This window comes from Typopeltis vanoorti, chromosome 14, assembly GCF_054136105.1.
Source record: "Typopeltis vanoorti isolate ZY-2024b chromosome 14, IOZ_Tvanoo_1.0, whole genome shotgun sequence".
NCBI lineage: Eukaryota > Metazoa > Arthropoda > Arachnida > Uropygi > Thelyphonidae > Typopeltis > Typopeltis vanoorti.
The window spans coordinates 86348276-86361164 of record NC_143562.1 but is presented as its reverse complement, the minus strand read 5'-3'; the positions used below and the strand labels follow the sequence as shown (position 1 = coordinate 86361164).

General features: G+C 34.4%; 1 protein-coding gene across 1 annotated transcript in view; it reads left to right on the top strand.

Annotated features, from left to right (window-relative positions):
* The window catches only part of Mat89Ba (nucleolar protein 6 Mat89Ba), a 329267-nt gene that overhangs the window by 119893 nt on the left and 196485 nt on the right, over positions 1 to 12889 (top strand). Inside the window, exon 11 of the mRNA XM_090403430.1 lies at positions 3984 to 4161. Coding sequence (XP_090259556.1) covers positions 3984 to 4161 — 178 coding nt within the window. The remainder of the gene's footprint in view (positions 1 to 3983; positions 4162 to 12889) is intronic.

Below are 12889 nucleotides of genomic sequence, written 5' to 3'. Positions count from 1 at the left end.
GAATGGCATCTTATCTTTTGGAGATCCTAAAACTGTCTGATGCTGGTGGTTGGTTTGAAGACTATTCTGATGTTGTAGGCTCTTAGTATTCTGGCTATTTGATAAGAAATTAACCTGATGAAATGGATCACGACAGTAGAAATGTGCTGGGAGCTTGATTCTTCTTGTCTGGGGTTGTCACCATATAGATATTTTTTGATGATGTTCAGAGGATATCCATTTTGTGATAATGTGTTGGCTATTATTGAGAGTTCAGTCTGTGTATCTTCCTCTTCTGATATAAATGTTCGGGCTCTATTTTTCAACATGTGGATAATGCTCAGTTTGTGTGTCCTGTGATGGTTTGAAGTATAATGAAGATATCTTCCAGTGTCTGTAGGTTTTCTGTAAATAGATAATTTGACACTATTTGATTGTCTCTTTATCAAGATGTCTAAAAAATGCAGTTGGTTGTTGTTTTTTACTTCCAGAGTGAATTTTATCTTGTTATGTATTGAGTTGATTTTATTCACAAACGATTTTAGGTTTTCTAAGCTGTCTTGTCATATAATGAAAATATCATTTACATATCTCCACCATATAGATGGTCTAGGGGAGTTTGTGGAGAGAATTTCTTTTTTCAAATTTTTCCATGAAAAGGTCTGCACAAAATGGTGGTAACAGGCTTCCCATCTAGGCCTTCTAATTGTTGGTATATATAGTGTTGTTAACCTTGAAGAAATTAGGTTGAAGGCAGTGTTTAAACATCTGTGTGATGTCTAGAGGAAAGAGGTCTTGAATGATGTTTATTACCTCTTCTACTGTTACATTGGTGAAAAGGGATACAACATCTAGACTGGCTGGCATGTCTGTTGGTGCAATCTTAATGGCTTGGAGTTTATTTACAAAGTGCTGACTATTCTTGATATAGGATTCTGTTGATCTTATTTTATTATTTAATAAGTTTGCAAGATGCTTGGCCAAAAGGTAAGTTGGGGATGACCTTCCATCAACGATTGGACGAAGAGGTATATCCTTTTTATGTATTTTAGGTGTCCCATATAGTGATAGGATGTGAAGATTTTAGTGTTCTTTTCACTTCTCTGGCCAAATGTTACAATTTCTGATTAGAAATTGTAATTGTAAAAATTTAATTGTAAACCTGTCTGACCAGCATCAGACAGGTTTTAGGATCCCCAAAAGATAAGGTGATTCTACAAATATCCAGGAGTATATTACATTCCTTTCTCCTGTGGTCTTGCCTACATCGAACAAACTTCACGGAGTTTAGAGACCAGACAAAAATAACTTGTTGGTGATGTAAACCACAACAAGTTATTTTTGTCTAACCACACGATAGAGTGTTAAAACTTTAGGTCATCTGCAGTTGATGCCTTACCTAGAAGACAACTGTTTCATTAGGTTTTTTTATGGTATCTTCTGAAGTAATTTATTCACAATGCACCTTAAACAGACTCTTATTCTTCATGATATTTGAAAGACCTTAATTTCATTTATCCAAATTAAAAGACCATTGTTATGCAATAACCACCTACAAACATCACATAAGAATGCACATGCTGTGCGTAATGTATTAGATCAGCAATTTTCAAACGGTGTGCCGCGAGAGGTCTTCAGGTGTACTGCGAGATTTATGAAAACAAATTAATTGAAAGAAATAATGTCGTAATTTGTGCATTTATTTATTAGTGCCTGGTCTTCGCTCTTCTTGTGTGTGTAAATCAATCAAAATTATGCCTATTTTTTGCCAGAAACATCAAAAAAATTAAAAGAATATATTTTTAGTGCGCTGCAGAATTTTAATAATTAGTCTAGCTGTGCTGTATTATGGAAAAGGTTGAAAATCACTGTATGAGATGACAGGCATGATTAGCTGCTATTTAGAAATAGTTTGAGATATTAAAAAAAAAAAAAAAATGTTTTTCATGATTCATTATGAGTAGATTTGCTTAATTGATAGTAGCCACTTTTTAACTCGTATACAATTGTTTATTTATACTACATGTATTTCCTCTACATGTTTCAATGTCTATATGACTAATAGTATCATTGGGTGGTTACGTAACATAAATAAAACATGGCAAAAAATTAAATGTTTTTCAACAGCAGTTAATATCTATAGTTGAAAAGACTGGAATGATAGTCTAATCACAAGTATCATTAGGCATATTACATGCATTATTGTGTAAACTCTGTATGTGATTGCTGGCATAGGACAGATCTTTCATTTTACACATGTTCATTAATCACTTCCAGATATCATGAAGGGTCATTCCTTGATTTCTATTTAGTGTGCCTTTTGAGCAAAATGACCTCAGAGGACTCCTTGAACAACTTGCTGAAGTAAATCTTTTGGATTAGCAAGTATAGCATGGAAGCTTGTCAATTTACCGTGTGATGTGGATATGCACTACAAGCAAGTCTGCTTTTTTCTTCTCATTTGTTTTCAACAAATCCCATATATTCTTTGTTGCAGATTTTGAAACTTCTCCCAGTCTGACCTATGCACATCTTGTATGCACCTGGATGTTTATAAAATGGAACTTTGTCTTTAGGGAAGTGTAGAAAGCATTGTAAGGTGTTTACTGGTTTGAAGGCCACTCTGATGTTGACTGCCTTTAATGTTTTTGGCTGTTTTTCTTTGATTTTTTTTCTTGAAATATTGCCAATGTATGAAATAGATACTGTGCATTTGTAATTAATTTTTGTTTTCACGAGGTGGTTTGTCAAAATATAAAAGTTTCTTTAGTACCATTGGAGGAACTGATAAATAGGATTTGAAGTTCTTGTTTTCATTTGATGTCATCATTTTTTAGTATGTTTAAAACTCTGTTTAAGTTTTTCTAATGAACGGACCTGTTTTTTCATCTCCCTGTCAAGATGACACATTTTTGCAATTCACTATGAGTAGATTTGCTTGATTGAACAGGCATGTTCCTTAAAAAAACTTAAATTCAAGAAAGTATTGCTTTCCAACAGACTTTATTTCTTGAAAAATTGCGATGATAACTATAATTCCTGCATCTTTAAGGATCAAAGAAAATATGCATTTGCCAAAGCATGGAGGATATATAGAAGTGCAAGTTTCCCAAATTGTTGGTAAATTAATGCAACCATACTTGTTGAGGTTGGGAGAATGCTTTGTAGCTGATGCTTTTAAGAATATCCTCTCAGACCTGTAATGACTTTATTACATAAAGTCATTACAGGTCTGAGAGGATATTCTCCATCTGATCCTATCTGAAGTAGTATCTAGAGCATGATCTGCCAAGTATGGTTGCATTAATTTCCCAGCACTCTGGGAAATTATCATTTTAAGACCTCATAGCCAGACTTCTCTGAATTAATGTTGTAATTATCTGATCCATAGAGAGTGGCATGTAAGGACATTAGGTGTCAGTTACAATTTAAATTCTTTCTACAATTACTTGGTTTAGTGCTGTGTGCCTGTCACAGTTTCATTGTGTTCTGATGATACTGGGTAGAAAACAGTGAAATATTAATGCTTAATAAATGTATTTTTTCCTCTTGGAGTTAGTTATACCATTAAACTTCATTATGAAGTTTAAGTTGTCTGTTTGGCCATGGTAGGACAGCTTACAAGTGCAAGGTACCTGATAAACACCCATTAGATCTAGGGACTGGGCTGGTCTTTGGAGGAGCAGATAAGGGACTCCAGTTTTTGCTATGGCTTATGGGATGTTGCAAGATGGTATTTTTTTTAAGGATTTTTACTAGTTTTTCAGATGTGCTCTGGATATAGAGGATGGTGATAGATTTGGAGAGGAGGAGATGGTTTTGTGTTTTTAATAGTTGTTGGATTTGGTGTGGATCTAGGCATTGACTAAGAAACAAATTTCAGTATTCATTTTGAAGGAATTCTTGCACAGCACTTTTGCTTGATGCAGATTTACTCCATGTAATAGTGGTTAGTACATGAATGAATTTCTCTTATTTATTTTTCTTTGACATTTCATTTTCAGCTTGACTGATCTCTCTCAAATGGAAAAGGTAGCCACACTTCTGAATATGAAATATAAGCTTTTGGATTATAATAATAATGCTGTAGCCGTTGTACTTCCAAAGATAATAGAGCTTTTAAAGAAAGCCTTGAAGGATAGAATATTGCTTTTAGATTACCAATATGGATGTGCCTCAAAGGTAAGAAGAGATACAGTTTAAATTTATTAGTTTCTATTGATGTACGGAAAATGTTTCTTTCCATGTAATACTTTAATACATTTTGTTTAACTAATTCTAAATCATCTTAAAAATGTTGTAATCGATCTACATTTAAATTTGCTAGTAACTAGTTTTAACTAAATAATTTACTTTAGTACTTTTTAACTAATGTTGAATTAATTGCAATGACCACTTACCATCTCATATTCAGAAATGAATTTTTAAATTCATTGTTTCTGTTATGAAAATATCTGCAGATTTTTGTTATCACACCCTGTTCTGCTAATCTTGATGTAAAAATATGAAAACATATTACTTCCAAAAAAAATTTCCCCTATCTTGAAGCTGTTATCTCAACTTCATAAACATGGCTAAACACCACATGTATGTTTTATGCTTTTTTTTAATTACATTTATTTATTTTTATCATGACCCAAGTATTAAAGTTATTCAACTTATGCTGCATAAGTACCATGAATGAGTACAATAATAAAAAGGCATAAAGTTAAATAATATTGGATTTTTCAGCATCTGTATTGCTATTTTTAGAAAATAATATACAGTTTTTGGAGTTGTAAATGATCTCTACATGCCTTATAATTTCGTTGATCTACCAGATTCTGGTGGTATATGAATATATTTGGGGTAATTTGAAGCCTCTTATTTAGTAATAATAATGCCTTTTAGGTCATTATAGTCTGAGGTATAGTCTGTCTACATATCATATTCTAATATATCCTTGAGATCTGAGAAGGTCACTTATTTATTTATTCGTGTGGGGGTTCCTCGACCACCCCTTAGGACTGGTTGAGCCCTCCTAATGAGGGATTAAGTACTATATCCTATGACTGCAGCCTGTGTGTTCACTGGGCCTACTTGTGGGATGAAAAAACCCCAGATAAACTGGGGAGAAAAACCCTGCTGTCCACGCCCAAGACCAGCTTACTTGGCTATGGCTGAGAAAGATCCTTAAGCTCCTCATGTCATCGATCGGAATCGAACCTAGGACACTCCTTCCCCAGGCATATGGTTGCAAAGCGCATAGCCACTAGGCTAACCATGCAGACAAAAGTTCACTGAAAATACTTGATATGATTTTATAAGAAATCTATTTGAACTGGGACTTTATTTTCATTGCATATCAGAAATAGAATGCTGGCATGTTTTGCTTCTTTTGGAATCATATTAACAGCTAAGTGAGAAGAAAAAAATTAAACAAATGCAAAAGATTTTAGAGATGTACTGAAACAGTGGAAAGTAGAATGATTCCTGTTCACATGCTTCATATGTTATATTGGCTTTCTCACAATGCTATCTCGTGATTGCTAGAATAGTTTTGGTCTAAAAGACTATAGGAGCTCAACCATACGATTTCACAACTCGTTACACAGCATGGAAGAAGGTCATAACTGATATAATGTATGTACTATGTGAACAGGACTGTTTGCATTGCTTATGCTTTTGTACTGCATCTCTATAATCTTTTCAGTTTTAATATTTTTTTTTCTAGCTATCTGTTAATATTATTATCCTGAAGAGGTCACTAGTCTTATTAGATAGTGAAGCTTGTTTACTGTATTCAACAACAAATTTCATTTAAGTATTTACTTGTATAGCAAGACCTGTGAAGACCATAATTAAACCATCTCGTATGTGCCATAATAAAAAAAATAATATTATCATCATCAATTTCCTGATATATATACCCTCACGGAGTGTACAGGATATGATAGTACTACATGAAAAATTTACATTATTACTAACTTCCTATCTACAATTTTCCTCCAAATCAGTCTGCCAATTGTCTAGACTCCAACACTATCAGATCTTATATTTCTATCGTCTAAGGCACATTGTACTGCATCAGTGCACCTATATCTTGGTCTTTCTCTGGGTTGTTTTCCTGCCAACCTGGCAGAGAACACTTGTTTTGCTAATTTTTCCTCTCCCATTCTGTTTAAGTGACCACACCACCTGAGATTAGCTCTGCTAATGCATTCCTGAATGCTGGCAATGTCAAGTTCATTCATAATTTCCTCGTTTTCAATATGATATTGCCATTGATGCCATCTGTTCATGCCTCTAATCTTTCTCAGGACTCTCATATCTGTGGTCTCTAGTCTTTGGTCAAGTGTTTTACTTCTGACCCAGCTCTCGGATCCATCAGTTAAAACTGGTTTGAACACTGTCACAGCTAATTTAGTGTTCCGACTAATTTCTCTCTTATTCCATATGAATTTATTCAGTTGACTTCCCACCATACGAGTTTTGTTGATTCTGTTGTCTATTTCCATATTTAATTTACCATCTTCACTAAAAATCGTGCCTAAGTAGTTGAAATGTTTTACTTGTTCCACAAGTTCTCCGTTCACAAAGCGGTTGACATTTTCAGCGATTCTCCCTATTTTCATTGTCTTTGTCTTTTTATTGCTGACCTTCATACCATATCTATTACAACAGCTATTCAATTTAGCCAGGGAATCTTGCAGACTTGTAGTGGATTTATTTAGAAGTATAACATTATCCACATAAAGCAAAGAGCTGAGATTAACATCTTTAATTCTGATATCAGGTTTAATACCACTTTCCTTCATAATGTGATCCGTATAGATAATGAATAACAGAGGTGATAGTGTACATCCTTGTCTCACACCAGATTTAACCTTAAACTATCTTCCTGTACTTCCTTCAATTCTACCTGCTGATTTACAACTCAAATAAAGACTAAGTATTGCTTGATATAATGCCCCATTGACACCATATAACTGTAGCATATTGAATAGCTTCTCTCTTGGCACCTTGTCATCTGCCTTTTTCAGATCTACCAAACTTAAATACAGATCTTTGTTATATTCTCATGCTTTCTCAGCTATTTCTCATGAAGTGAAAATCTGATCCTGACAGCCTCTATTTGGCCTGAATCCAGTTTGTTCTTCACCCAGCTTTTCTTCCACAATCCTTCTCAAACATTTCTCAAGTACACTTGCATATATTTTACCAGGAACACTCAATAGAGAAATACCTCTGTAATTCTCACATTCCGTTTTATTTCCCTTTTTATATATGGGTACTATGAGAGCTCTGCTCCAATCATCCAGAATTCATCCCTCTGTCCAGGTCTTCTGTACTATGCTGTGCAGCCACTGTAAGATTTTTATAACTCCATACTTGAGCATTTCTGGTCAAATACCTTCTACTCCTGCTGCCTTTTCACATTTCAGGCATTTGATGGCTTTTTCTACTTCAACTATGGATATGTATTCCTGACTGCATGCCTGTTGAGTGTTTTTTTTTTATCATTGTGCTATCACTGATTGTTTCATTTAGCAGTTTTTCAAAGTAATTATTCCATACTTCAAGGATATCTTTTTCTCCTGTTTTCATATCACCTTTATCATCTCTAATTCCTTTTTCAGCATTCTTTCCTCCATTTCTTAGCTTTTTGAAGATCCTCCAGAATATTTCACCACCTTCTTGATATTTGTTTTCTGTGTTCTTACCAGCGTCGTTCCATGATTTTTGTTTAGCTAGTTTTACACAGAGTTTAGCTTTCTTACATTTGTCTCTGTATTCTATAAGAGCACAAGCTGACTTATTTGCTAGGAACTTTTGATATGCTTTCTTCTTTTCCTTCACTGCCCCTTTAACTTCCTGTGTCCACCATGGAGTTCTGATTTTTCTATCCTTGCAGACAATCACCACATGCCTCTCTGGCTGAATCAATCAGGATTTTCTTCAGGACTTGCCACTTTGGTTCATGTTCTCAAACTCTTTCATTTTTTCTTGAATGATGTTTCTGTATTTCAGTCTACAGTTCACATCTGAGAGTTGCTCAACTTCTATTCACTTTAAAACTTTCTTACATGTTCTTTTCAATATGAAATTCACTTTTATCTTTCTCAAAACAAGATTTGATCATTTTCAATTTCAAATCCTCTGTACACTCTGGTGTCCTTCACCAGTGGGAAAACATCGCTGTACAATAACATAGTCAATGAGACTTTCCTTATTCCTTGCATCTTCTCTCCATGTTAATTTGTGTACATTTTTATGTCGGAACATTGTGTTAGAAGTTGGAAGTTTTTTCCACTTGGTTAGACTATAATAAATTTAGTTTAATCCTTTATCCAAGTGTAAGCAAACAAAGTTTGCACCTGAAGTATCTTCAGGGCTGAGGCAACTCGTCGTAAAGGTGGACCAAGCTCTCATCACTACTTGTCTTAGTATCTCCCATAATACAATGCATATCTCCTTGTGTACATGTATAATGCTGTGCATTAAGGGAAGGGCCACTACCCACACTGGTTTCAATCTTTATTGAGGTCTCGTCAGTGGGAGTCAGACCCAGAGGTGATGATACTAAGGTGGAAGCAATGGAGAGATCATATTTACGTATATGAGTTGCCAAAAGGTGTCTCACCTTATTCCTGGGTAGTGGCCCTTCCCTTAATGCATTGAATTATAAATGTCCAGAAGGAGATGTACTTTGCATTATGGGAGATACTTAGACAAGTAGTGATGAGAACTTGGTCCACCTTTACCACGAGTTGCCTCAGTCCTGGAGATACTTCAGGCACAAACTTTGTTTGCTTACACTTGGATAAAGGATTAAACTAAATTTATTATAGTCTAACCAAGTGGAAAAAAACTTCCAACATCTTTCTCTAAATCCAGAGTAGTTTAATAATAAGATGAGACACCTTTTGGCAACTCATATAGGTAAATATGACCTCTCCATTGCTTCCACCTTAATATCACCACCTGAGGGTCTGGCACCCACTGATGAGACCTCAATAAAGGTGAAACTGTTCTGGATAGTGGCGCTTCCCTAAATGCATAGCATTATACATGTCCAGAAGGAGATGTGCTTTTGCATTATGGGGGATACTAAGACAAGTAGTGATGAGAACTTGGTACACGAGTTGCCTCAGTCCTAAAGATACTTCAGGTGCAAACTTTGTTTGCTTACACTTGGATATAGGATTAATCTAAATTTATTATTTAGAACATTGTGTTAGTTATAACCAATCCATGTCCTGTACAGAAATCCAACAGGTATTTGCCATTATTATTAGCTTTGCTCTTTTCTCCAAATTTTCCCAAAATATTTTTGTATGTCTCACAGTTATTTCCTACTCTGCTATTTAGATCCCCAACAAGGACCAACTTTTCATTTTTCATTGTATCAGTTGCTTTCTCTAGAGCCTTAAAAAAATTCCTCCACTTCTACTTTAGTAGAACCTTCTGTGGTACCATAGGCACAAATAAGTCTCATTGTCCAGTTCCCCATTCTGATATTTGCCCACACCACTCTACTTGAGACTGCCTGTCATTCCAGAAGATTAGCCTCATATTTAGTGTTGAATACTATGGCTACTCCTGCTTTCCCTTGATTGTCATTGCCTGAATATAACATTTTTTATTTATTGCTCTGAAAGATCTCACCAGTTTTTGCCTTTTTTTGTTTCAGTCACTCCTATTATGTCGATCCGGTACTTATCCAATTTCTCAGCTAGCTATATTTTTTTGCTAGTCAGACTTCTTATGTTGATAGTACCAATCTTTAACTCTGGTGATGTTGAGTTGGGGTGTGTTTTAGGATTTGTTCCACTTTTCGCTGTTTTCCCTGGTTCCCTGACAAAAACAACAGGGGTGGTGGGCTTGTTTAACCGGGCAATGCCCCAGCCAGTATGAAATTCTATCATGTTGTACCATCATTCTATATTAAAGATAATCTCTTCCTCTTAAACACATGAAGCAACACCTTCTTCCATATGCTTTCTTGAACATTTGCTTTCATCAACTTAACCATCTGTTCATCCTCCCTTTTTCCATTGTTTTAATGGAAAGCTGATGACAACATATTTGGGAGTGATCACTTTCTTATGATATCCACATTTTTTTGCATGGGCAACCATGTACTACATCAGTAGTTCCCAACTTATTTTAATCACCGAACCTTTTCACCTTGATAAAAAAAATTTTGGAACCCTGACAATTTTTACTGATTATAAATAAAACAACAAATCAAAAGTAATTTATCGAAAATACAAAAAAAAAAGATTAATAATGGAAAAGCAAATATTATTAATTCAAAGTGGCAATTAATGTGAAAGATTAAACTTCTTTTCTTTCAATATTCTTTCAAAATTTGGTTTAATTGTGGACAGCTGAATTCTAATATCAGGAGTGGCATCCAACTTAATTCTGTACTCTGTTTTTGTCGCAGTGTAGAACAAAAAATCTGCTTTTACACAAATATGTGATATACTAAACAGCAACAAACAATAAATTGCCTTGTTGAATAAATTTGGATATTCTTCTTTTAAGTCGCACCAAAACTCGTTTAACAAAACTTAAAACTTTTGTTTGGCTGTTTGATGTCAGGTCGATGAGATTTCATATTCTGAAGTTGATGGTTCCTCTGGTTTTTCTTTAATATTGAAAGGATTGAAAACCCAATAGTTATTATCATCTTTTAGTAGATGCCACATTTATTTATTAATTGAATTGAATTTAATGAATTGGGAAGGGAAAGGTCTGAAGATAAATAGAAAATATTCAAGCCATTTATGCTTTCCAGATGACATAATTATCTTTACTTCAACTGCTCATGAATTACAGACTCGTATCCATGAGCTCCAAATTGCTAGTTGTGTTGGAGTAATCTTGGAAAGGCCTTCATCCAGCAGTAGATCAATAATGGCTGATAATGATGATGATGATGAATGCCACATTTATTGATTTTAAATTGACAGAGTCTCTGGTAGGAATATAGAAGATCAGTAAGATTGTAAAATATTCTGGAGAGTATTGAAAAGCTAGAAATAGAAATACTGTGAAAGGCACCAGAAATGATAAATGTGATGTAAACACTGAAGTTAAAAATATTCTGATGTACATATTTGGTCTGATGTATTAAAATAAAGAACTTTTATTGTTAAAAGACCAGAAGATAAATGATAAAATATACAAAAAGCCAACAAGTTTCACTAGCCACTGTCTAGCATTTTCAAGGCTGAACTGGTGTGAAAACAAATGCATTAAGTTACATGTAAAACATACACTTTAGTAACTGTTAGGCTGTTATTTGATCATTCGTGTTTGATGGTGTGCATGTGTTCGAATGCTTCAGTCAGAATCCGGTACATGACCACGTGTTGTGTAGTTTTTTTGCATATTGTAGTTCTGTTGAACTGAGAGAGATGATGAGATTTTGCCATATGTTTTTAAGAATAATATCTTGATTTCTATTTAAATTATTGCCTGTGCATAGTACCACAGTTGCTTCTTTTAAAGTTCTGTGTGTGTGTGTGTGTGTGTAGTCATTCTCGATGTAAGGCATGGAACTGTTTTTCCAATCTATAACGTGATTTGATGTTGAGAAATGATAAGCTAAACCAGATGTGATGATTCTATTATGATTGACATCCCCCCCCCCCCACATGTTCCTTCTGTCTTATTTCAAAACTTCTAGAAGTCTGACCAATGTAAGAAAGGCCACACGTGCATGGAATTTCATATACTCCAGGACATTTGAAGAAAGGTACCTCATCTTTTGGTGATCTTAAGATTTGTCTGATCATGGTAGTTGGTTTAAAAACCACTCTGATGTTATGAGCTTTTAACATTCTCGTCACTTTTGTGGAAACTGAATTAACATATGGAATGACAGCTGTGGACACATATTGGGGCACAGTAACACGTTGGTGGTTGTCTTTAAATAGCAATTTGTTTAAAATGTTAGAAGGGTATCCATTCAGAGATAGAGTGTTAGCTATTAGTGACAGTTCTCTCTGTACATCTGCTTCTTCTGAAATAGATCTTAAGGCTCTATTATGGAGCATGTGAATGATGCTGTGTTTTTGATGGTTGGACGAATAATGTAGATATCTACCTGTATCTATGGGTTTCTTGTAAATGGAGAGTTGGAAATTGTTATCTTCTTTCTTCACGAGGATGTCAAGAAAAGGAAGTTCTTTGTTCTTCTCTAGTTCTATAGCGAATTTGATCTTATTGTGTAGCGAGTTGATTTTGTTCAGAAACATGAGAAGGTTTTCCATGTTTTAAAGTCAAGACTTTTGTCAAGAGACTTTAGTTTTCTTTAAAAAAATTTGACATCTTTATTTTTATATTCTGAATGGTTCGTTTCAAAATGTCTGTACAATTTAGCTGGTATGTTTTTTATGACTTAGTGATGTTTTAGTATTGACAAACAATCCCTTTTCCTCAATTCATCTTTCTGTTACACAAGTAACGCTACTGAATTGATTTGCATTTTTGTCAGTATCTGCTTTACCAGTCACCTTGTCGCTAGAAACATGTGAACTGCTTGCTACGTTTTTTTTAAACTCCTCTCAACCAACGATCCATGATATTTTAATTTGGGGTATACACAATTTTATATGATAAATTTATGCGATGCCCACTTTATTTTTATATGAAAAGTATATAAGACATCACAAAATGATTGCAGTACAAAACACCACTGATGTATGCTGCCTTCCACCTCACTAAAGATGATTTTGTCTGGGAATATAACTCAACTAGTGGCAGGAGAATCAAATGCAAGTATTCAATTCATTCGATCTACTACTTAATGGACTTTATTGAAATTTTTGAAATTTTATTTAAATAAATTTTTCATACATATTTTAAACTATTAATTAGAGCTCAAAAACTAATTTATTGTGGAACCCAAAATTTT